The 25,979-nt window shown below is 37.6% G+C and overlaps 2 protein-coding genes and 1 non-coding gene across 5 annotated transcripts; 2 read left to right on the top strand and 1 right to left on the bottom strand.

Annotated features, from left to right (window-relative positions):
• The first annotated feature begins 218 nt into the window (after nt 1–218).
• Nucleotides 219–290, top strand: TRNAD-GUC. The gene has a single exon. It is a non-coding gene; the product is annotated as a tRNA-Asp (tRNA).
• Nucleotides 291–3,224: 2,934 nt separating this feature from the next.
• On the top strand, nt 3,225–7,700 carry LOC105446447 (cell wall protein DAN4-like). Its single transcript, XM_011683331.2, has 4 exons — nt 3,225–3,378; nt 4,609–4,749; nt 5,462–5,638; nt 5,989–7,700. Exons 3-4 carry the CDS (start codon nt 5,599–5,601, stop codon nt 6,633–6,635), a joined length of 687 nt encoding a protein of 228 aa, XP_011681633.2. The 5' UTR covers nt 3,225–3,378; nt 4,609–4,749; nt 5,462–5,598; the 3' UTR covers nt 6,636–7,700.
• LOC764164 (quinone oxidoreductase-like) lies at nt 7,033–25,961 on the bottom strand. Of its 3 annotated transcripts, none has more exons than XM_030998412.1 (9): nt 25,831–25,961; nt 15,374–15,542; nt 13,988–14,140; nt 13,559–13,731; nt 12,385–12,436; nt 11,073–11,222; nt 10,393–10,494; nt 9,720–9,815; nt 7,033–8,979 (listed from the first exon to the last, which is right to left on the bottom strand). In XM_030998412.1, the coding sequence occupies exons 2-9, from the start codon at nt 15,491–15,493 to the stop codon at nt 8,818–8,820; spliced, it is 1,008 nt and encodes a 335-aa protein (XP_030854272.1). In that variant the 5' UTR covers nt 15,494–15,542; nt 25,831–25,961; the 3' UTR covers nt 7,033–8,817. The 3 variants fall into 3 exon arrangements, with proteins under 3 accessions (XP_030854272.1, XP_030854273.1, XP_011681651.2); XM_030998413.1 differs by lacking the exon at nt 25,831–25,961 and adding an exon at nt 24,758–24,779; XM_011683349.2 differs by lacking the exon at nt 25,831–25,961 and adding an exon at nt 16,415–17,507.
• Between the last annotated feature and the right edge of the window lie 18 nt (nt 25,962–25,979).

Raw genomic sequence — 25,979 nt, 5'->3', positions numbered from 1 at the left:
CATACCAAATTTATTATCAAAGCGATTTACTCTACAGTTTGCACTAGTAAATAAGAATTTTATGTAGGGATCCTATAAAATACGTATTATGACGTCATTCTTAATCTTATTCATCGGTTAGTAAACGGAGTCATTCAGCCGGCTAAACGCCAGAGTACTCTATACAAACAAAGTAGCCTACATTATCCAATCTTTAGAAGTTGTAATTGTCTCATAAATCCTTGGTAGTATAGTGGTGAGTATCTCCGCCTGTCACGCGGAAGACCGGGGTTCGATTCCCCGCCAAGGAGAACTACATTTTGCTGTTATAAATTTGTTTTTTAATATAGTTATCGTCTATTTTCATGTCCGCATAATTATATTGATGACATAATTATTATAAGCAAATTTATATGGCTGTTTAGATTTTTGTATGCCCCTTTCATAATTATTAACACTGGTATCTTTGCCGTTTGGAAGATGAAGGCATAATGTTATGCTGTCGTTTATTTGATTTTTTTTTCCCTTTAATCCCAGATAATTATCTTACTAATATTTTAGATTTCCGACGGAAAGCGAGGAGAGGAGGGAGAATGGAGGTGTAGAATAGAAGACAGAGATAGCCGGAAAAAGAAAGAGAGAGAGAGGGGAAGGAAAGGGGTGGGTCAAACAACGGGAAAGGGAGAAAGAAGAGCTAGAGAGCAATGAGGGAGTTGTAGACAGAGGGAGAGATTGAGAAGTGAGAGAGAGAGAGAGAGAGAGAGAACAACAACAAAAATAGAGGGAAAGGTAAAATGGAAGAGAATCAAAGAGAGAGAGAGAGAGAGAGAGAGAGAGGAGGAGGAAGAGAGGGGGAGACGGTACGGGGTTCGGGTGAAGAAATGAAAAGAAATCGCCGCCCCTGGGTAAGAGAGACGGAAAGTGAGGAAGATGGATAAACAAGGAGGGAACATAGGTATATAGAAAGAAGAGAGAGAGAGGGGAGAGAGAGAGAGAGAGAGAGAGAGAGAGAGAGGAGAGAGAGAGAGAGAGGGAGGCAGGCAGATTCCACGCCCATGCCATGCATGACGCGCGACATCATCAACAAGCAGGGTTGTTCAACGATCTTATAGAAGAAGCAATCACTATCAGCGACTGGATCATCATCCTCAGCAGCAGTGACCAAACCAGCAGATAATCATCGACACCTTCAACGTACAAAGTCATCAGAAGATTGATTTTATTTTAATGTGTTTGGTGGATTATCAAATTGCCAATTCAATTTTCCCAACACGATGTACACCTTCAGTGTCTTCAAGCTATTGTTCATCCTGATTTCCTTGGCAGGTACATTATTTACGCATCATTTTGTACTGTTATTGCATTTTAATTTGATCATTGTTCGGGTATAATTTCTCTTTTCTCTTTTAGAAAAGGCAATACATCCTTTTTAATTGTAATATTGCTTAAATTATATCGAGTCATCAACTGTTTCATATTTTGGAAATATCTCGCCGTTGTCATAGTAGGAGCGTTCTAGGAAGAACCTGATAGGAATCCTACTACCATATCACACACAATACACTGATAACTATTGTTTCGCTGCCAACCTAAACATATTGTAATTGTATCGTTCCACGTCATTAATATGCAAAATGTTGTGATGATAATAATTATGGTAACGAATAAGTTTAATAATTATGTCTGTACGATATTTAGTTGATTTCCATATAGTTTGCGTTTTATTCTGCTGATTATTTGGGGGAATAATTATTACATACAGAGGTTCGAATGTCTTCAGCAGAAGGAAGGTTATTCAACAGTTTTGATATAACGAAAAGGACTTGGACGGATGCTGTGGCTTACTGCAAGCAATTGAATGGGTCTTACCAACTCATTGGGATCCCTGATTATACTGGCACTCAAAGAGCTTACATCACATCAGTCCTGTAAGTCTACATCCACTCAGGCGCGTGCACAGGGGGGGGGGGTTAAACCCCCCCCCCTTTGGTATTTTTCTGTGTGTAAACCCCCTTAACCCCCCTAACCCCCCCTTTTGATTTTTTTCCCATGGCTGACCTAAAAAAGCTGACCTTACTCCCCCCCCCCCCCCCCCCACAACGGAGAAAAATGTCGAATTTTCAAATTTTGAGACCAAAAAAAAAAAAAGTGTCCTCTTACCCCCCCCCCCCCCCCCCCCCCCACTTATTCAGCGGCTGGCTGAGTTGTTGCGAAAATTTAGGGCCGATTTATAAATGTTAACCCCCCCCCCCCCTTGAAAAAATCCTGCGTATCCGCCTGCATCCAGCAAAAGTCTAGGGTTTGATTTGATTTATTTCCATGTCAATGTACGTATTTCTTTTTTATTGTATTCATTGAATTTATTTCTCAAAACGTTTATATATGTACATGATTATCGATTTAATCATTAACACAGAACGATGTCATAAAATAATGTGTCTATTAACAAAAAAAAATAAAAAATAAAAAAGGGATAATAAGTACCTGCAGCGTGCACGACTTACCAATTTTTGGTCAAACATATTACAAAAATAGTAATAAATAATAGTGAATTTAAAAATGGTAAACCTATATGAATAATTTATAGATTTTCTTTAGGCTGTTTAAATATATAAAAAATAAAGATTCCCTTCCTATATAATCGTTTGTTCAGGTGACCCCTCACTTGTGCATCTTTTTTTAGCTAATATTATTTATTGTACCTTTACATACTTGGAAATTTTGTACCACAACAAAGTGGCTTCTTTTCCCCTCGTCTGCTTCACTTCTCGCAAAATTGTTAAAATCAGGATGATTCCTGGCAACGAGATGAGCAAATATATAGATTTTAATCTACTGTATATTGATTACTAAATAATATTTTTGCCATAATAAAAGTGTCTTTTTTTTTTGCTCGCTCGCAATATTTTGGGTTCCGGAAAGTATATTTTCGGACAAGAAGTCCTCACGGCTCTCACGCGAAAATGCGCCTTAACGTTTATGTGTGCGAGAGATAGGAAAAAAACCTCTTTGAAGAATTTGGTATCAGTGAGACGTGAAACTTTTCGTGTTTCATAACGTATAAATTAATACTAATATATAGGAGTCTAAAAAGATGAAGTCAAGCTACCCGAGAACCATCTAAATTATATTTAAAATATCGAAATCATATATTAATGAAAACGTCTATGTTGTTAACTAAAAAATTATATTCGCTTGCTTGTCTGAACATGTTATGCTTTTCCGTTACAACATAGAGCTTTAAAAATATATATTTCGTTCTCAGGTACAGTTCGGGTGATCAATCTGGATTCATCTGGTTCAATTGCCATCTGTTACAGAATTCCTCTTTAAACACAGAATACATTAAGTGTACAAAAGGATCAGGTTCGGTGGTCTATGAGGAGAGTACAGTATTTGGTAAGTTATTTGAAATTATCATCTTTCTTTATATTTGTTACTCAATATAGATTTATCTGCAATTTCGTAGATGACCGATCAACATTCCCACAACTATCATCATCTTCATGTTTTCCTTCTCCTACTTCTTTAATTCATTTTTAAATCTCCTTCTACTACTACTACTGAGGCTATTTTCGTTATTGCTAATTGGACTTTCCCTTTTCCACTTCTACCCCCTTGATCCTCCGAAAATCGAGCACGTGGTGTACAACAAACAATGTTCACTCACATCGAACTCGAAGTAGACCTATATAAATTATGTTCCATCAAATCAATCTCAATTAAGATCCATATCTCTGTATAATCTTCCTGGTTCAATATTTCCTCACACTCGTTTCCTTCAGGCGTCTCATATTAAGCTATCAAATTAGGATGCTGTCATTCTATACAAAACTGATCTTCGATAATATATATCGTAGGCGTCAGTACCAAGAAGTGCGAGCCGTCTATGATGAATTGCATGACGTGTGATATTACCGTCGTTCTTTATTCGAACCTTTCATATTATTGGTATAAAACAGCGACTATTGCCTTCAAATCTTGTTTGCTCTGAAAGGCGTCTAATACTGCATCGTCAATTACCCAGGTTCGGCAGATCATAAGTCTTTTGTTGCATGATTTGACAGTTGATTATACATGTCACCAAATCACACTTTCTTCTTCTGCAAATATTTCATTTCCGCCGTTGATCAAATCCTATATAATCTACATGCCCAAAACGGTAATCGATCATGTAATTATAAATAAGCCTAAACCGGTGTACCATATTTGATTTAAAAAGCTAATTTACTGCGACGAAGAGAAATGGATCGTGGCATTCATCGAGTTGTACTGTAAGGCCAATTGGATTTGTATATTATATTATTGCAAGGTTATACCCAATATTACTCTTTCTGACAAAACAAAAATATTGTTTCCCTCCTCGATCGAAGAAAATAAAATGTCATTGAAATTTTTAAAGAAATGACAAAAATCGTTTTTATTGCTATTGGAAGTAGTCATGGCAATGATCAAAATCTGCCTTTGATTTTGAGTACTGGTATACTTTCTCACACATTTATATACACATGTAGATCATAATTATAATGAACATACTCATTCCTTTCTACGACATGGAGCAGATATTTCGATGATGCCGTGTATTTGAATTATATTTTATGTTTCAAATCATCTTTCTATGTGTGGAAGCTGATGAAGGTCTTGGAAATGTCCAGAACAACAATTCATGTCTGGCCTACAATAGAGCTGAGCTTGCTGAGTTGGCTGAGGGCAATAGAAGATTTACACTGAAAGACTGCTCTGATGAAGGCATCGTCCAATGTATATCTGGTATGTAAATGGTTAAATGAGGTGCTCGACATCATTTTGCTCCAGCGACAATAGCTTCAGAATTTAGTTCGTGAGAGATATATAGGGTTACAGTTTGGGTTTCATTGTAGGTTTAGTGTTAGATATAGTGTTTGTTCCCTATATGCAGGGTTAAGGTTCTGGAGAATTTGGTATTAAGTGTAGGAGATTGACCGAAGTTCTCACCAGAGCATGTGACGTGTTCTACAACCCTTTAAAGCCCCACTGTCCTACGTGTAGCTACTTTCTCCCTCTCTATAGAAAACTTCCCCAATCGGTGCCTGTTGGTCCCCCATGATCCTCTTTTTCTTATGTTAGTTGAGAGCCGAGTTAATGAGATAGCCACCTGTCAGTGACCTCGCTGTGTGGTCTAATCCCTTCTGGCCCAGTAGTAATGACGGTCTCTCTCAAGAATAAAGAAAATAATAATAAAATCTAGTAATCAGGAACAATAGGGGCAATTTAACATCTTCCATTACTCTCTGTTCACTTTGTTGAACCTACCTCTAGCCAAAGGCCTATCAGAAATATGTGACATATGAAATAATAAGTATATAGATTGTAAATTTATCATTGTTCATCTTTATATAAAGTAAATAGACGCCCAAGTAATTCAAAATGCAACCTCAATTGACCATCTATCTTATTTCCTATTTCACATCAATCATGTACGTACCACAAAACAACACGACAGATGAGTCTAGCAGTGGATCCCAGGCCACTGATATTCCTCAAGACACCACTTCATTCACGTTCCAGGAATCGTCAGAAGCAGTAACTACGGTCTCATCATCACTCAAAACTATCAACACACAGTCCTCTCCATCCTTGATGTCTGGTCTAACCAATCCAAGCTCTACAGATGATCAAAGTAAGAAAATAGAGTGCCTCAGCATGCAGGGGCAGGTCCGAGGGGGCGGTCACAGGGTGTCAGTCAATAAAACGTCTTCCAAATCTGATGATTTTAATATTATTATTATTTAACTTGTTTTATTTCTTAGCCTGCTTGCTTGTGAGATTTTTTTGTGGAAGTAGACTCTTGTTCACTCTTTACACAATCATGTTACTGCCCCCTGCTTAGTTCCTGTCTCAAATAATCTTTTATCATCAAGTTCTTCTTATATGATATTACAATGATATTTTATATCTTTTAAAAGCTTGGGAGTTGGTAATAGTTTTTAACTAAACACCATTGTATAATTCTTCCCCTACTCCGTACAGCGACTATGACAACAGATCACGTAACATCACAAAAGCAGACATCAGATCCTCCAGACCTTCCGGATGCTACCAGCGTGATTGGACCCCAAGCAACAAACATTAGCCCAACAAGAGACTTCCTTTCATCTACACTTCAAGAGTCAACAGAAGCAGTTGCTTCAGGAGTATCTTCAACTGTGAACACGTCACCTGGATCAACACGGTCAGCAACAACTCCATCGATCTCCGGACTTACCTCTGCAGAAAGCACAGAGGATGGAGATGATCCTGTTCCTTCACAGGGATCCCCCACTGTCCTGAGAGGAACCTCTATCAGTTCAACAACTGCAGAAAAAGAGTCGTCAACTGCCCCTCAAGGATCAGAAAGTCCCCCCTCATCAACCACCACATCATCGAGAGTTCGACCTCCAAACTTGGTGTCCACCATCTTCAAGAAGAACGTCTCACAGAAGCAAGGTTCATGTGGTACGGGTGATGGCTTTCCGGTCCGGTCTGTTCTTCGGTGTGCTGCTGCTTGCTTAGGAGCCACTGAGCATCCATGCCAGGGGTATGATGTGAATCGCAACAGTGATGGAGGACTAGAGTGTGTGCTCAATACTGGCTCTGGCCATGCCCATTCTGAGTGTGATTTCTTTAAGTACATGTAATTCAACAGGAAGAAAGGAGTATAACTATTCATAGGAAATATATAGTGAAAGAAGGTTATCAGAAAATTTACATACCGGTAAGCATGGTACAGGAGAAAGTTTCTTCAATCCAGTCTGGCCTGCTTTATGTAGTTCAAGAGGAAGCACATGATACAACTATATTTCAAAAATACATAGTGAATTAACGTTATAGGAAAATGTACGTAGAGAAGTTAACTGTTTAGACGTCAGTGAATAAGAATGCTACATGTATTACTTTGATGCAAGCATTGTAATATTAGTACTTTCATCACTTGTATAGGTCAAATTTACCTACAAGCCAAACCAATGAGGCCTGTTACAAACCTTATCAATTAAACAGAAGAGACTGAGAAAAAAAATCAGCAAATGCAAATGATTAGATATAAGAACAATTAACTTTATTTTTAAAAATTTCGCATTTGATTTCAGTGCAATTATCTGAGAGCATACAGCAGACAATGTTTACATGTTGGATTACTGTTATTAGAGACCCAGCCACAAGATAAATCCTGATCTCGAGGGATAATCCTTTCCCATACATTTAAGTCATTGGCCTTATCAAGCTAGCTACTGTGTCGACACTGACACATTCATGTTAGACCAGTCTGTGTATGTTAACACCTTCACACTATTCATAACATTAATCTGAGCTTCTAGACCATGTTATACCTCGATCACACTACCAAACTGACAACAAACTAACTCCAAACTGTCCAATAACAGAGTTACTTGGTGAAATGTCATTTCTTGTTGTGGGCAGTCTGGTGTGGTATAACCGAGGTACTACTCCAATGGATCTATCTTAAAGACCCGTGCATAACATAGTTGTGTCATCACACATTCACGCAAGATGAACCCCTCCCTTATTAAAAGCAGTTCAACTTGTTTAGCTTTATCCTGTATATAAGATAGATTCTATGTACAGTGGAACCTCATTATAACTGACTCTTTAGAGTTGAAGATATTACCTTGTTATATCGTACCTTGTTTTATCAGAGCAAAAAATACAATAAAATATAAATTTAAACAGTGGGACCTGCAAAATTAACTTGTTATAATGTGAGTGTGTTTTAACACTGTTCTTTAAAAACGAGGTTTGCCTGTATTACATTATTCCTCACATAACATATATACACACAACTACAGGCAATGATAATCTGCTTTTTAAAACATTAAAATCAACATACAATTGAAGTACATTTATGTAGTTATGTAGCCATTAGCGCGAGTACATACATTTCTCACTATATAATCTATAATACAAAATCTTTGGCATGCACATAAGTCAAAGCTGCTTATTTGCATGATGATCATTTCTTTATAAACACACATTGTTTGCGTTCTACATAGTTCAATGGGTCTTACTTTTTGGTGGAATTATTCACTTATGCTTTGTTAAGAATATACTGCACTCCACTGTACCAAGCTATATCTCTCTGACTGTAGCGTATGAGATGGGCATGGCATTTAAAAATTCTGTTATGTGCATACTTATATTAAAAAGACACCATTTTGTTTCATTACTTTAAAACTTAATAGTATGGATATATTCCACTGGAAATACTCATAAGTCATGAATGTTGCAGTATAATTTATGTCAAGTATACCATTTTCAAAATAATTGTCATTATCTTAAACATTCTGGATCATAACATATCATAATATATCATAAAAGGGATATTATGTGCATCATTTCCAATTTATCAAGAGAAAAGTCAAATCTCTTGACTCATACTTGGGACCAAACGCCATCTACTAATCATGCTCTATAGCTGAAAATAATGATCAAATTTCAAATTTATTCATCAAAGTAAACTGCTTTTTTCACTTAAGTTTTTCAATAAATTGAATCCGGAAGGGAAAGAGCATTAAAATGCCCCTACCATAATATTTCTTCAAATGTCTAGTCTACCCCTTGTAAAGGGTTTTCATTTTCCTCAAGATTTTTATTTTTAGAGGGGCTACCCCCTCTACCCATTCACAACATTCTTTGCAACATATCCAGAGAGGGCAAGATATCCGATCATGGAAACAAATCAAGGGCCTCATTTATTTCATCTTATTCATGGCACTTGAAGTCAATCATGCATAAACATGATAATCACGATTATCAAGGATGATTACAAAAATATAATGATGATTATGATGGAGCCAATGATGATTATGGCACCAGTACAATCCTGCCTTGGGCTGACTTGGTTTCGATGACTTCACGATGTGCAGCTGGAGCCTCTTCCAGGGGATAGTTCTTGTATACCACTGGTTTGATCCATCCTCCTTTAATACCAGCATGAACGGCAGCTGCTTGGTTCTCTCTCTCCTCCTGAAACAACGATCATCATTCAAAGGTACGCATTATTACATTCCACATATTATTCAGATGGCAATCTCCCAAATGACTAAAGAAATATTTTCATAACAATGTCATACACCTTTTGACAATTTTTGAAAAAACTAATTATTCATTTTCAAATATAGTAGGCTTATTAAATCATTGATTTTTCAAATAGAGGTCAATATGCTGTAGTCAAAATTATTTTGCTCATAAGTGTTGCTGAATTTTATTTACATACAACATACACTGTATAGTAAGTACACTTAACTTTATCTTTATTAATGTTACCAATGATTTGAAATGAATTCTGTGCAATTCTCCATAAAAATATTCAAAGACTACCTGTAAGTTTATACAGTAGGCTTGCAGGTGCACCATGTGAGAGAGAGAAAGGATTGAGGAGTCCTGAAAAGGACTGTAAGTTATCAACACAGACCTCGTTAGGGTAAACAAACTGCCAAAATTCAGAAGTTTGATGATGATTTTTAAATGTGAGGACCCCATGATTGGTAAGTCGCAAATGTATTCTTCGACTCTTTTTACAGTATATAAAAGATATAATGATTGCTTTAAAATTTGAGGCATGCTGTTTTTATAAGCTCTCAGGGACGTAACATCACCCCTCGGCACACCTCGGGGTGATAGCAGGATGTAATATCCCCTTGAACCTATAAAACCAACTGTGCCTCTCATAGCAGTCATTATATCTATATAATATCATCACTTACTTGCGTTGATGACATTAACATTACTCCTACTACAGAGCTCTCTTTGGCCATCACAAAGCGGGGAGAAATCTCTATGTTTCCACGGCAACCAACAATCTGTACAATACACAAACCGACAAAAAATATTTAATATCATGTCCTAATAACTTACATGTGAATTAAGGAATAGCATGACACAACATATAGAAGTCTCCTTACTCATCGCTTCACGAGGGAGACGTCAATGGTTCCTCGACTACCAACAGTCTTAAGTTTTCTTTTAAATCCATTGAAGAAAAAAAAAATTAATAATATACAATAAAAAGATAATCATAAAGAGAAATCAGAAGAAGAAGAAGAAGGATTATTATTAGAAGAGGGAGGAGGATAATAATACAAGAGGTAGAAAGAGGAAAAGGAGAATGAGAAGGATGACAGTAAAAATAATAATAACAATAAGAAGCAGAGTATTTGAATATGATTTATAGATATGAATTTATTTTGCATTCTTTCATCTTAAAATAGTATTTGCACCTTTGACTGAGAGGCAGCTTAAGGCACTATACAACAAACCGATAGCAACAAAGTTTTTATTATTGAAAGAAAACAATAGGTCTCAAAGAGAAAGGTAAGCAATATAAAACTTAATGACTTTACATATTGATAGAGAGAGAAAGAGAGAGAGAAGACTCACTGCAACAGTGCCTCCTTGGGCCAACATCTCCAAGTCTTTCTGAAGATTCACGTTCGCAAGCATCTCCACAATCACGTCTACTCCTTTGCCATCAGTGGCAGCCTGGTAAGAAAAAAAACAAGAAAAATCATGCCATCTCATTTTACCAATTATATACCATCTCTGAATTAGGGTATAAGGTTGTGTGTTTATTGACTACCAAAGTATGGTGATCGCCATGTTCATCACCAATGTAATCTTGCTCAAATTGGATTTTGAAATGTTTAAAGGTCAAATTGAAGCCAAAAACAAGTTCATTTTAGTAAAAGTATAAACAATGGAAAGTGAATTATCTTAATGATATAAATGCAACTGACTGCTGAAGACAAACTGCCAACTTATTAACTGATTCATTAAAAACCTTGGTGTCATGAGTACACTAATATTAATAAACACTTTTATGAATATTGATTTAACATTGACTTACAAATATATTGTTTCAAGAAACTCATTTGCTCACACCTTTGAAAGGTATTAGTACTATAACATCCAGTATGTAGCGAAATAACTTCCAGAAACGTGAAGAAAACAAAATTGGTTAGGATGTACAGTGAAAAATAGGTGTATTATAGACAAAAAAGTTTGCAATATACTGTATGTTATACCACCTATTGAAAATAGAAAGAATCTAATCTAATTACCATGATTTCCTTGATATAGTCTTCCTCTCTATGATTAAAGACTTGATGAGCTCCTTCTGTCTTGATTAGTTCAAGGCCCTGTGCCGAGCCAGCTGTGCCGAGTACCTTCACACCATACTGACGACAAAACTGTAAAGCAGCTATCCCCACCTATCCAAAGAGAGAGAGAGAGAGAGAGAGAGAGGGGGAGAGAGTAATGGACAGAAACAGAATGTATGAGACTACACAATCTCTTATACCCATCCTTAACCTGGGGAAAGGTGATCCGTATCTGAGATATCTTTACTCTGGGCCTTACAATTGCATTTAGGTTTGGTTAAGGGTACAAAAATATGCTAGCAGCAGACTTCACCAGACTGGAAAAAGAAGGATTTGGTGTATAGGTGGGTCCAGGGTTGAAATTAAGAATTCAGTTAGCATAGAAAATTGACTTCAAAGGAATTGCCACTGGAGAAATTTGTGACACAAAGGTAAAAACTGTATTTGATTGAGATAGTGTATACCTTACAACTATACTTGTTAGAGAATACACTTGCACAATGACTTCAATAAGCACAAGTCAAATCCATTTTCTTTTTCATTATGGTGAAACACTTGCAACATGAATTCAGAGAAGTTAAGCTAATCATTGAAAATAGAAATGCCGATTTAAAGTTAGTGTACGACTGAAACAAGATTCTACAATTCATTTGCAATTTGCTTTACTAGTCATTTTGCAGCCCATTAGCCCCTTGGCTGATTTTTTAATTCTTTCCTTATGACCATTTAAAAAATATAAAACTGGAAACTGATAAAAAAATGCTTGCTTTTTGAGCCCAATTTCACCCTGCATCAAATGACAAGTGGGAGGCATTTTATAGTGGTTCAAAGTACAGGCTTCTACTGACTCAAATATCAACAGTATACCAAACTTTGGACTTGATGAAGTAGAAAGATGTTTGTACTTTGGTGTGATGAATGACTATGCAAAAAGTATTTTGAGCATCCAAATGAGAAAGAAAAAACTATAAGAGCTAGGAGACGTACAGAAATATAGGAAGTAAAGCCGTAATGAGAGAATGAGGCAGGCATGTTGGCGCTGGGGGGGGGGGGGGGGGAGAGAAAAAGATGGATAATGAGAGGGAGACGAAGGGGAGAGGGGATGTGTGAGAGAAAGAGAAAGAGAAAGAAAGAGAAAGAAAGAGAGACAGGCAGGAAGGGACAGGCAGAAATGATGAGCAAGGGGAGAGAGATTATTAAAAAAAATGAAGAGAGACATGTAGGTACTTATAACTTAGAGGATTACACATTAACTTTTCAAATGAATACTTACTGAACCACTTGCTCCATGGATCAGCACAGTATGTCTGGGCTGTGTATGGCATCTGTGTGTACAATATTAATGTGTGTGTACAATGTTAATATTGACATAATATATGTCTAGTCATTTCTAGCCTACTTCAATTGATCTCATGTTGGATAAGGCAAATATCCCCTGCCTATTTCGATAGCAGTCAGCATAACCTGCCAATACATAAAGGCTTCTTTCTAAACAGATAAAGGGATACATATGGCTAATTAACATTAGCATCTTAACATTTCTAAGCAATTAAAACAGTTGTATAACGATGAGAATTTGTAATAGTCATGAAAGTTGTTGAATTGTTCATATCTAAAGAAAATGGCTTTAAATATAAGACAGTTTTAAATCTTATCATATCAATGTTTGGTCATGAAAATATAACCTCCTTCACCTTTTTTAAACTTCTTTTCCACAATTATGTTTAAAAGCTAAATAGTACCTGTACAGTTTTATATTAACCCTTACTGTACTGGGGGGGGGGGGGGGGCCTGGGAGGCCCCCCTCGACATTTTCGGAGTTTGCGCCGCAACCGCTTGGAATTTTGAATTGTCGTTTCATGACTTTTTTCCCTCAAGTCTCACGCACATTTTGATACCATTTTCGTCGAAATCGGATATACCTGTAAGGCGTTACATAACAATTAGTATGCGCATGTCATCAAAAAAAAAAAAAAAAAAAAATTGCATCAAAATTTGCATAAATTATCATTATTAATTACATTAAATTAACTTTTTTGAGTTAAAAAAGAAGTTTCATATGAATAATGAGTTTCAACATTCAAAAAGTGGAGTTTGACACGTTTTCTGTAAAATGCATAAAATTAGCATTTTTGCATAATTAATTAGGCTAACGACAAAAATTTGCATATTCGGAAAAAACTAATTATACCATCTTGTTCCTTACGTAAATATCTACAAATGAGCAAATTTTTGTGTTCATCAGACAATCGGCGGCCGAGATCATAGGGGGGGGGGGGGCCTCCCAGGCCCCCCCCCCCCCCCCCCCCCCCCCAGTCAGTGGGTGCTCAAAATAGCCCAGTACAGTAAGGGTTAAAAAGAACTGCTCTATGATTGTCCTCATAATTAAAATCTATGGTCAATTAAAGTTAATATTATAGAAAACTTGCAATCAAAACAAAACTTACTTTTGGAATAAAGCTCGATAAGCAGTGAAGTAAGGCACTCCCAGTGCGGCTCCTTGCTTGAAGTCTACATTTGCGGGAAGATGAAAGACATCCTTTTCTTCTACCAGGGTGTATTCTGCATAGGTTCCTGGAAGTCCTGGCCCAGATTTACATACATACACCCTGTCACCAGGCTGAAAAGTTACAAGATGAACAAAAACATAATGTCAGTATCCACCATTGATCTGTATGGCCTACCATTCATCGTTTTCTGTTAATCTGTCACAACTGAAGCAGTGAAAAAGCTACTGACATTTACAACCATAGCACTTGTAAGTCTATAAGTATTAGGATATACTGGACAATACAAAGCTTGAAAAAAATCACTTAAGTTAGACAAAAGCCTAAAGAGTGTCTGTAGTTGAATTTATTAAATGTTATCATACTTACTTTGTATTTTTTGACATTGGGTCCTATCCCTTCCACAGTTCCAGCAGCATCTGCTCCGGGGGTGTATGGGAGTGAGGGAAGGGATGCTCTGTTACCAGATCTAATGTAGGTATCCACCGGGTTAACACCTGCTGCTCCAACCTTTACCAATACCTGCACGAAAAAGGTACACAAATCTGTTATTTTCTGTTAAAATAGATCTTTGTGAATATGCCCTATTCACTTATAATATTAAGTGGAGGTGTCATGGTATAATAATGAAAACAAAAACAATAATAATAACATTGGATATTTTTATAGCATGTGGAGGTGTCATGGTATAATAGTTCATTCACTTGACCGTCAAGTCTCAATCCTAGGGTTTATGGTTTAAATCTCAGTCTGACACTAATCCTTTGGTGATCTAATCTTGCTCCCGAGTATTCTCCAACTAGGTTTTAAAGGCTGAGAGGCTGAGAATTATCAGGTTAATAATAATTGCAGGAAGAACAACATTGCTGATGAGGCATTCCTGTGTAACAATATTATTTTATTTGCACTGGTCATTCAATGGCAATGACGAATTCAAGTTTTACAGTATGTTAAACTGGATACAAAAATAATTCTCTCTCTAATTTAACAATTAAGTTCATGATGAAGATGATTGAAAAAAAACACATTAAAAAATGGGTAGTGGTAGATAATGTAGTGGTAGTGATGATGAGGAGGAAGAGGAGGAGGATGGTGATGATGAATTGAATAAACTAACTAGTACTAATTCAAACTAGACGGATCTTAGACTGCGTGCAGTCGAAAATGATGCCTCCGCCATAGCGGGATTTTATTTATAAACCAAAACAGAAGCAATTTCTAAAATTCAAGTTTGATTGTAATCCATTACTAGGTTCTCAGAATATCGTGATTACAAGCTATTTTTCAAATACATGTATGACCCTTTGATCTTTAACCTCATGACCCTTTAATCTTATCAGTTCATTGCCATTGGCTCTACAAGATACCGGTATATGTCCTGTGTTTGATAGTAATCCATCCGTCTGTTCTAATGATGCATTCACAAGCTATTTTTGTACACATAATGAGCCCAATGACCTTTGACCTCCTGACACCCAAATCTAATCAGTTCATTGGCTCCGCATAAAGTCTGCAAGATACATACCCAAATTTGGCGGGAATCCATTAATCGGTTCTTGAGTTACATAATGAGACGAACAACCTGAAAACATTTATGCCTCCGGCTACTAGTACATGTACATGGCGGGGGCATAATAAAAACAAATGAATACTAATTTAGCCAGGCCTAGATCTAGGCCTTAAGGTATATTTTCATAACGATTCTCATCTCAATTTCTCAAACTTTCATTTATCATAAATTGCCATGATTCCCACCTGACTGGATGACGGCTCAGGAATCGCTAAACCAGATTCCACCTTCATGACGTCCGACGCTCCGAACTTGGCAACTCGTATGGCCCTCATGACACTGGCTGCTGCTCTCCCTCCACTCATAACGTTACAGAAATTAAGAAATAGTTTCTCAGGATTCTGGGTCACAGGACTATATAGAATAAAATAATGAAAAGAAAATGAATGAAAAAAGGTTATCAAAATTAATTAAAAACAATTTTTTTTCCTGAATTTCATATTTATTAATGATGTAGAGGACTAGGCCTAGGTTTGTGTGTCCAGATGCTAAACAAAAATAAAGCTGTCAAGCACTTTTGCTTGGCTTTGAGTTCACCAAAAATAATGCATCAAATAGCACTTACAATTTTAAAGGATACCTCACCTCAAGAAATAATTAACTTATTCTGAGAGATTTATTATATTCATGCCCATACATTAAAAGATACAGTTCTGGTCATGCAATTGCATTGTGAAAGAAACAGTGAGGAATCGATCAGAACAGTTTGATCATCTAGCATATAGGAGTGTATACTGCAAGGTTCAAGAATCATCAAATTGATAAGACATTTGGCTCAGTCTTGGTAAAGTTACAAGCACTGTACACAGAAAGATGTATATTGGGCTACACGGACATGTAGCAAAAAGATCTGTCCCGATTTTTATGTTGTTACATGCCATATTTAGAATGGCTGAAAGCATTTGAAGAGCCATGCTTTTCAGGGAACATTTTTTATCTGAAGTTCTTCCACACTTTTATAATAACAATAATAACGCTCACAAATTATTGTTCACCTCTTCCCAGAACTCAACAGTCTCTTTAATCTACAACTTACAAGATTCCCCACCAAAATATATATGAGAGGCATAAAGCAAGAATATACAGTTTCTCAGCGCGGCATTGGCATTGCCGATTATGTGATGTACTTAAACTAGTCGATTATCAAGAAAATTAATGTACTCAAATTTAATATGGATGCTTCCTAAATCCTAGGTGTGTGTGTGGTGATGAAGCATTTCATTCACCTGCTAATTGTTGCACGAAACTGTTGATTACTGTAAGCTTGGCTACACCCAGCATTACGAGATATTGACTTGAGCTTGTTTCCGATGGTGTTAATTCCAAGTGGGCTGTTGAAATACCAAGAAGTTCCATCCTTAGGAGCTTCTGGTTTGGGTCTTTGCCAGAGCCAGGGGCAAATTGGGTTTACACTTAGTTTACTGACGTAAGTCTTGAATGCTCTTATGGGACATGAAGTACTGTTCGGAATTTCATACATCCGGCTACTGGCACTCTTTGACACTTCATCTTGACCTTCTCTACTATTCTGTGTTGGAGGATAGTCTTTCTCCTTCAAGTTCAGGTAAGAAAGGCCGCTGTTGACGTCTACCTCAATCGTAAAATCACCCGGCTTCATCCCACGAACGTTCTCCCTACCACAGTAGCGGAAATAGGTCATGATATCGACAAAAACTCTATTTTGCAACCCTTTCGGTGTTGTCATGTCCAGTTCCTCAGAGTTATGGATCTTTTGCATGTCCATTGGGGTGATCCGCGGTTTGTGCCGAACACAATCTTTTCCCTGTTTCTTCAAACTCACCAATATGGCCTTAAACGTGCGATTCGATTGAGGGAATTTCCCCTTGTCTAAAATATCCAAGCGGTGCTCGGTCCAATAATGTCGTTGAACTCCGTATTTAAGAGTCTGCATAGTTCTTTTTTTGTAACTGGTCCCATCCTCTTTTCGAATCCCGGCGTAAAACTTGCTCAGAAACGAATCAAGATCAGACGGATCGTCAAGCCCGCTCTCTAAATTTGTGTTCGAATACTTTGCAAATCCTAGTAATTTGTCTCTTGCGAATTTTAAGGACTTCTTGGTGGCGTTATTAGTAATACTATCCATCTGGCCCACCAGGTCAGCGAGTTCTTCGTCCGTGGGGACATGAAACGACTTATTCGCCATTTTCGAGATTTCAGCTGCGCTTGGCAGTTGCACTTCGTTTTCAAGCATTATGGATGCAATGCAATGCACGCATGCTATAACGCACGGCCCAGCGTGCGATAGCGATGAATGCAGTACACGCGAGGCTTCTTTAGATTGGTACTATCTGTGCAACAAGCCGCTTGCGGAGTTCACGTGCGCACCATCTGAAGAAACCGAGCGGACACTGCATTTAAATTACGCACAACAGGGTCAATGCGTTCGCAGGACCAAAATCCAATAATTGAAACCCGCAGTTGAAATCTCCAATTGCATTTTTATTTGTCTAAACGCTGCACTCTCGGGCCCTCCTAAAAGTTTGTTGCAGTCTTTAGATCAGTATTTGCTATACACTTATTTTTTTCCTCACCTTTTCAATTTCAGAGGGGGGGGGGGGGGGGGGGGACGACCCTCTAAAAAAATGAGGGGGACGTGTCCCCCCCCCCCCGTCCCCCGGGATCGCCGCCCCTGTGATATGCCGAAGTAATTTGTCTGGGCCTTACTGTTTTAGATTGAATCTATATGGCCAAGACTGGCATATGGGTTTATCCGATACTGAAAATAATTGAAAAAACTCCATTTTATACTTATAGAAGGTTTTTAAAACTATTGTATGCCATTTTAACTTGATAATAGCTGACACCCTTTTAAATGTGGGAGCTTACTCTTCATGCTCTCGAGGCCGCCATCGATGTCAAGCTTACCGCTCATGATGGCGGTCTCCTGCGTTTTTTGTATTTTTTTCTCACCTTTTCAATCAGGGGGGACGACCCCCCCCCCCTTAAAAAAATAAGGGGGGGCGTGTCCCCCCCCCCCCCTCCCGTCTAGCCGGGATCGCCGCCCTTGTACTCACATGCCAAAGTAATTTTGTCTGGGCCTTACTGTTTTAGTTTGAATCTATATGACCCAGACCGGAATATGGGTTTATCCACACTATATACAGAAAATAATTGGACAAAATCCCTTTTATACAAGGCTTTTGAAACTATCGTATGCCATTTTAACTTGATAATAGCCGACACCCTTTTAAAGGTGGGAGCTTACTCTTCATTCTCTCGAGGCCGCCATCGATGTCAAGCTTACCGCTTATGATGGCGGTCTCCTGCGTTTTCTGTAATTTATCTTTTTTTTATTGAAAAAATATTTGTGTTTGTATGCATCGTATTTAATGTACTTAAAAGTTCATAATTATTTATATAGAATAAATATTAAGAAATAATTTTTACTTAACGTATATGATTATGTTCTATTTTGAAAATGTAGAAATAAAATCAAAACAAACAAACTCTCGTTTTATTATGTGACATGCCGAAGCAATTTTGCCTGGGTCTCCCTGTTTCAGATTGAATTTAGGGCTCGAACTGGCATACGTGGCTAATTATTACGTGGTATATATTGGACATAATGCGTAGTATGCTTTGAAGGCTTTTAAAATTATCGTTTGACATTTGAACTAAATAATGACCGACACCCTTTTAAAGGTTAGAGCTTACTCTTTACTCCATTATTATGTCACATGCCGAAGTAATTTGTCTGTGCCTTACTGTTATAGATTGAATTCACGGCTCAAACTGGCATATATACGGGGTTTATCCGTTTATCGCGAGTATAAATGGACAAAATGCGTTTTATCGTATGATATTTTAACTAAATAATGACTGACACTGTTTTTTATAGCTTTAAAATGGCCCTTGGCTCTCATTATGTCACATGCCGAAGCGATTTGTCTGGGTCTATACTGTTTCAGATTGAATTTAGGGCTTAAACTGGCATACTGGGTTTATTGGGGCATTACGAGTATTGGACATAATGCGTTGTATATTTTGAAGGCTTTTAAAATTATCGTATCGCGTTTAAAATAAATAAAAACTGACGCCCTTTGAAAGGTGAGATCTTACTCTTTATTCTCATATACAAATTATGTCACATGCCGAAGCAATTCGTCTGGGTCTTTCTATTTCAGATTGAATTCACGGCTCAGCCTCAAACTAGCATATTATTATACGGGGTTAATATTTTTTCGGGTGTAAATATAACAATTGAGCTCTCAAAAGTATATACTGCCTTTTTTCAAGATCTAATACATACCGAAATATGCTAATAGTTACTTTTCATCGGATTTAAAAACTAATTACCGTCTATGCTATTAATGTTAAATCAATATATTTTAATTATGCAACAACGTTTTCTTGAACGAAAAATCAAAGCAAAACAAAACAAACAAACCATTCTTTTATTACGAGGATACCAAATACCTTGTGTTTATTGTGCTTACTCATTCTTTATTGCTGTTATGAATTTATGTTCAAGATTTTGTTATTATCATTATATTATTATTAATATATTTGTTAAACTAATGTACCTCATTATGTTTAACAGGGCCTCATGGAAGACCATCATTATTGGTGATAATATGAGTCACCCGTCTAATTATCAGAAATAAATAAATAAATAACTAAATCCGCGCTTTTACATACAATAATCCTCCAAAAGCGTTTTTAACTTTGAAGGCTTATATGACATCTCAACTGAATGATGACCAACACCTTTTAAAGGTGACTATTTGACGTTTACTCCCACTGAACATTATTACGACACACTAAAATCGAAAACCTGATAGCCTTGTTGTATTAAAAAAAAGGAGTAAAAAATGAGGTTAAACAAGTTAAAAGGATGTTTATTAATTTGACTAAAATGTGTGCGTAAAGTAGCACTTCAATGATGAGAATTGCAAAATGTCATGCAGATTGCTTTGAATGCTCATCTAACCCGATAAGCTAACACATACAGCTTGAAAACGGGTCCGTATAAAAAGAAGGAGCATTTTCATGATAGTCCTCAGGAGCGGATCTAGCTTTTTGCCAGGGGGGGGGGGGGGGGGGGGGGGTGACCCAGTGGCGGATCCAGGATTTTCCAGAAATCGCGCCGTTTACTGTTTTACTTTTTTTTCTCCTTCTACCCCCCCCCCCTTTTTTTTTTTTTTTTCTTCTTCACTTGGCCGCCCAAGGGGGAGCGTTTTAAACTCCCTCCCCCCCCCCCCAGATCCGCCCTTGGGCCCAGTGGGTGAAAAAATACACAAATTTGCATAATCACTGAGAATAAAAGTGCGTGATTAAAGGTGAAATTCAAAGAAAATCACATTATGTCAACTAATGTATCAACTAATGTATCACTAGAAACTGGTAAGCTAACAAATGGCCATCGTACAAGCTTTAGGTCAACTACATAGCGGGTGATTTATAAAAATACAAATACAACCATCTCCATAGCAGTCGGGATATACGGGAGATTCGCCGGAAAAATAACGATGTTTTAATGACGTCACTATACGGTCCAACACTGCCCAAGCAGACGACATCCCATAGAGAATGAACATAATTGCAAAGCTATTATTTCTCAAATTATAATAAGTTTAGTGTATATAAATGTAATGGCGTGTCAAACCATTCAAAAGGGGATATGACCCGATTCTGATAACTAAAATCTTTTGCTTGTAAATACACAGGATAGGGGTTAATAAACAATCAAAGAAACCAGACTTTCAAATTGAAAACCCCCGGCATGATATTAAGGACGGCAATTGTTCCCTGTTGAAACGCCGAACATACCCCGGTGTGTGCAGCTGATTATACAATTGCGTCTTATTTTGTTTATACAAGCGACAGATTCCTTTATTTTTGTATCACTGCATTTGTCATTAAAATAAAACCATGTGCGGGGTTGACAGATTATACATTTAGCCTGACGGTAGTGAAGTAAGAGAAAGAACTCAAGAGAAGATGAAAACACAGGCACTAGAAATGTGTGAGATGTCATGGGGCATCGTCTGCTCAGGGAGGTGGAAAATTCCACCTCCCTGGTCTGCTTGTGCAAGTCATGTCCATACTGCATGGGCGTAGATCTGTAATTGATACAGTCCTATTGTTCAGGGGAGGATGATTTATTCATTAATCCTCCTGAACACTAGGTATTACGTAAGGATTGACGCCCATGCCATACTGTGATCTCACACATCTCAGCAGCGTTCGGAGAGCTCTTCAGGTGCTATGCCGGGGCTGTATTTTAAGCGTTTTGTAATTTATAATAATCATTACTTCGAATGTTTCCAATTTGAATTTTGAAAGCCTTGTCGAATCAAAGTTTCAACTTTGCAATAATGAAAATAAAGTTAGTTTTTTAAATCAATGAATATCTACTTTAAAAAAGAAAGAATTGTATACAACGATCATGCATGACCAACATGTACACCTGTTCACGTTTTCAAAAGCACTTTTACTCGTGTAATCTATGCTGTTTACTGGTAAGATGTCGCTTATACTTTAATCTGTGCAAGCGTATTTAGCTGTTTTTCTTTCAAATGCATCCTTAGGCTTACAAAAAAAAAGATGTTGTATTGCACTTTAGGTGCCAAAACATGGGTCGGTCGGTCGGAGTTCTTTTTTCTTTTTTGTTATACTTTTTTTGTTGGTCTCCCTCTTTGGGCTGATATTTTTCAGTTTTCAATGCTCTAAAGGTAATGCCAAGTTTTTGGAAAATTTTGAAAAATGGATGGAAAGTAATTTTTTTTTTTTAAATATGTGGTTGCCTATGTGGATGTATTAAAAGCACTAGAAAATTCAGCCTCTAAAACACTTCTGCTTTCGAGAAATTGAATAATCAAAACCGGTGCTCCCGGTAAATTTCAAATAGCGCCTAAGGCCATTCCATGGTAGCAGCTACCAAGATGAAAATCTCAGAATATGCAGTTGTGATATATAATTTCCAAACAGGAATAGCAAATCGGTCGATTGTAGTCAAGAAACATTATTCTAAGGCTAAAGTGTTTTCAGTCTCGAGAATGCGCTTTAAAACATAATGGCCCGAATTCACAAAGGAGGTAATTTGTCGACAAACCTCCATTTATTTCGACAAACCTCCTTTTGTTTTTTACAAACCAGGTTTGTAAAAAAAACGCGTCAAATATGACGAACTTAAACCTCGGTTTGTCGACTAACCTCCTTTGTGAATTCGGGCCAAAGAGTATATTATTCACAATTTCATCACTTTAGACTCGATTTCAACCGCGACAACGATTATTGAATATTGTTATCTCGCATATGCTTCCAATATGTTCATTTGAACTAATTCATGACCCTATACCAAAACTTTATAATGGTTTCTAAAAATACCTTTTTTAAAAAGCCGACCGTAGATTTCAAGATTTTGGGAACGGGCAATATAACTTTTTTTTTTTTTAGGCCTTATTGTTTGTCACAGAGATTTTGTTAAACCAGGATGTTCACGAAGGCGCTGAGAATTAAAGCACCGTAACGATAAGCCAGTTCATAGTTGCATTCAAGCATGAGCAGACACTATGAACATGACAGACAAAGAAAGAGGACAAAATATATAGTCCCCATTCTCCCCTCAACAATTGCTGCAGTAGACAAAGGAACATCCCTTCACTGATATTATGTAAAAATGTGTAGAACAGGTGAATATGCATGTGACACCTGTTCTACACATTTTCACATAATAGCAGTGAAGGGATGTTCCTTTGTCTACTGCAGCAATTGGTGAGGGTAGAATGAGGACTATATATTTTGTCCTCTTTCTTTGTCCGTCATGTTCATAGTGAGATAAAGGTCATTGCAGACCAAATTGTGAAATACACAGAGACAAAATACTGGATACGTGCTCATGAAAGTTACGTAATCATTATTCATTTATATGCACAAGCAGTCCACTCCATAATACTCAGGTGGAAGTATTCTTTGAAAAGGGGAAGCAAATTTAGGCTATTTATGTAGCACCTCCATCGCTGAAAATGTGCCAAGTGGGACCTTTTCATAACATCCATTTTGGGCCATTTAAAAAAAGGGTACTTCTTCAAATTGATGCAAAATCTTGCTGTACGCGCAGGTATAGGCATTTAGGGGCATTTTTCTAGCTCTCATGGCCAGACCGGGGGTGGGGGGGGGGGGATAATAATGTTTGCTTCCGTCGTATTTGCTTATAGCAGGGGCGCCAATTTCTTTTCATAACCGGGAGGGGGGGGGGGGAGCAGTGGGGAAATGGGCAAAAACTTTTGGGGGAAATAGACGTGGGGTCAGATGAACATAATTTATTTAAACCTTATTTGTGACACTGGCATGCAGGTCACTAATTGGAGTGGGGTCCAGGGGGCAAAGCCCCCAGAAGCTCAGGGGTCTTAGGCCCTTATTATGATCAGATGAGCATCCAGGGGCTGCATTAGGGTCATTGGTAGGATCCAGTGCGCAGAGCCCCCAGAAGCTCAGGAAAAAACATACCATTTCACAACATTTGTTGAATCACTGGTATCTGATTACAAATAAACTATGTTTGAAATTTATTGGGGAGGCAACTGCCCCCAAAGCCCACCCCCATCAGTACGCCAGTGTGAGGGAGCATCGTGAAAAGGAGGGGTGAAGATGACGGAAGTGACTACCCCTCACAGGTTTTTGAAGTTTTTGTAATAAAAAATTAAATTACTTAGCAAAACTATAGTATAAAAACAAGCAATATAATTTGTTAACACTTAACTTTTCTACAATATTGACTTCTACATCTTAAAGAATATTATGCGATAAAGCGTTGCTATCGAGCAAGAAGATTTTTTGCATATTTATTTGTCTAAACGCTGCACTCTTGGGCCCTCCACAGCCTAAAAGTGTGTTGCAGTCTTTAGTCATTATTTGCTATACATAATTTTTTTGCACCTTTTTACATTTTCGGGGGGGGGGGGGGGAGATCCCCCCGTCCCCCTGGGATCGCTGCCCCTGGCTCATACAGTAGACGACGACCGCAAGAGGTAGCCTATCTAACGCAAATCAGTTTGAAATGATCTTAACATCTTCAGTAGATCAAGATGGATGCCCACAGTACTGACCAAGACCTACCAAGTCCCACGCCTATAGCTGGTCCTTCATATTTTGTTTTGTATAGTAGAATAGTAACTGTTCACTGTACATTGCCTGCTTTGTGTAAACACTACATGTACTTTATATAGAATAGATCCAAAAAAAATTGAAGAAAGGACTAATGATAGGTATACATTAATTAAACCCATTTGGAAGTGTACAGGTTGATGTTATTGCTTCTCTATTCTGTACGGTGCGTCTTTACCAACCCAAAGATTCACATTATGCGCAAACGCTGAGCAAAATATCTCGAGCTGATGAAGACGCGATTTGTAACTTTGGAGTTGGGGGCTTGGGGCTTATTTGGGAAAAAACAAATGACACTCACACTTAGGTTGCAATTTGGCTTTAGAAGAAATCCTCATTTAGGGGATGTCTGGAAAACCTGTGGTTGCGCATGCTTACAGTATTTCTACATGCCTGAGACCCCCACCTACGAAGATGTGAATTTGTATCAAGTAGTTTACCTGCAGGCCACACGAAGGCCACACGATAGCTACAGGACGTCGTATTGAGAGTAGATGCGTTCGAACAAGGACACAAAGGCATCACGTGACCTCCCGATGGTATAAAACCCCTTCGGACGACCATGGGAAATTCAATTGCTGATCTGAGATTATTGATGCTCTAAGCAGGGGCCTTGGAGCGACCTCAAAAGGGGGGGGGGGCGGATGGGACAAACAAAAAAGGGCACTTTCTGGAAAAAAAGTCACCCACAAAGGGCAATCTCAAAGGAAAAATATACAATTTGTTAGACATTGGTATATACCCCTACATTATGATTACATAGATAATAATTTGAACAAAGTTTTTTAAAAGATAAAGACCAGTTATGGTCATGCGATTGCATTGTGAAAGAAACATGGAATCGATCAGAAAAGGTTGATCATCTAGCATATTAAAGTATTGGTGTGTACAAGGTTCTGGAGTCATCAAAATGATATGAAATTTGGCCCAGTCTTCGTAAAGTTACAAGCACTGTACACAGAAAGATGTATATGGGACGATACGCACACGTGCTTGACACGTGCGTTATATAAACAAATCACTTCCAAATAGATAAACTAATTTACCAAATATATCAATTAGTAGACGGTTTCCCAGCAAAATTGTTATCATCATGTATTAGTCAAAACATATTCTTTCACATAATTGGTAATAGAGCTTCCATTTCATTTTTTGAGGGGGGGGGGCGTTTCCAAAACTGGTTTACCTTTAGTTTAAGATACAAAAATTAGTTACTCCCATGATCATGATGGCCATACTGACTCCAGTCCAGCTTCAACTTCTGACACATTCAACTTCAAGTTCATTTTTATTCAAAAACACAAAAAAAATGATATAGACTCTCACTAATCTTTTACATAAACAAAGAGACTCGTAATCATCATTGGTAATAATAATCAACATATAGTCTACTACATCATAGTAGAACCCCTTGGCCTTAGAAGCTTGTGGGCTACGCAGTTCAGCTGGCTGTATTTATTTGTCAAAACACATAATAACAACATTCGTAGCATTTGAGTTGTTTTCCACTCACTTTGTTTGTGAAGAGCTAGAGATATAGAGGTTGGTTTTAATTCTCTTGGCTGCCCGGCGTATATGTTGCTGTTGGTTGAATTGAGAGAAGTGGCAACTGTGTATTGCATGCTATGTAGGCACAGCACTGGTCACATCCGTCGTACGTGT

The sequence above is a fragment of the Strongylocentrotus purpuratus genome, unplaced genomic scaffold, assembly GCF_000002235.5.
Source record: "Strongylocentrotus purpuratus isolate Spur 01 unplaced genomic scaffold, Spur_5.0 spur5_scaffold_5, whole genome shotgun sequence".
In the NCBI taxonomy this organism is placed as follows: Eukaryota; Metazoa; Echinodermata; class Echinoidea; order Camarodonta; family Strongylocentrotidae; genus Strongylocentrotus; species Strongylocentrotus purpuratus.
Note: the sequence above shows the minus strand (reverse complement) of the source record. Positions and strands in the feature narration are given on the sequence as shown.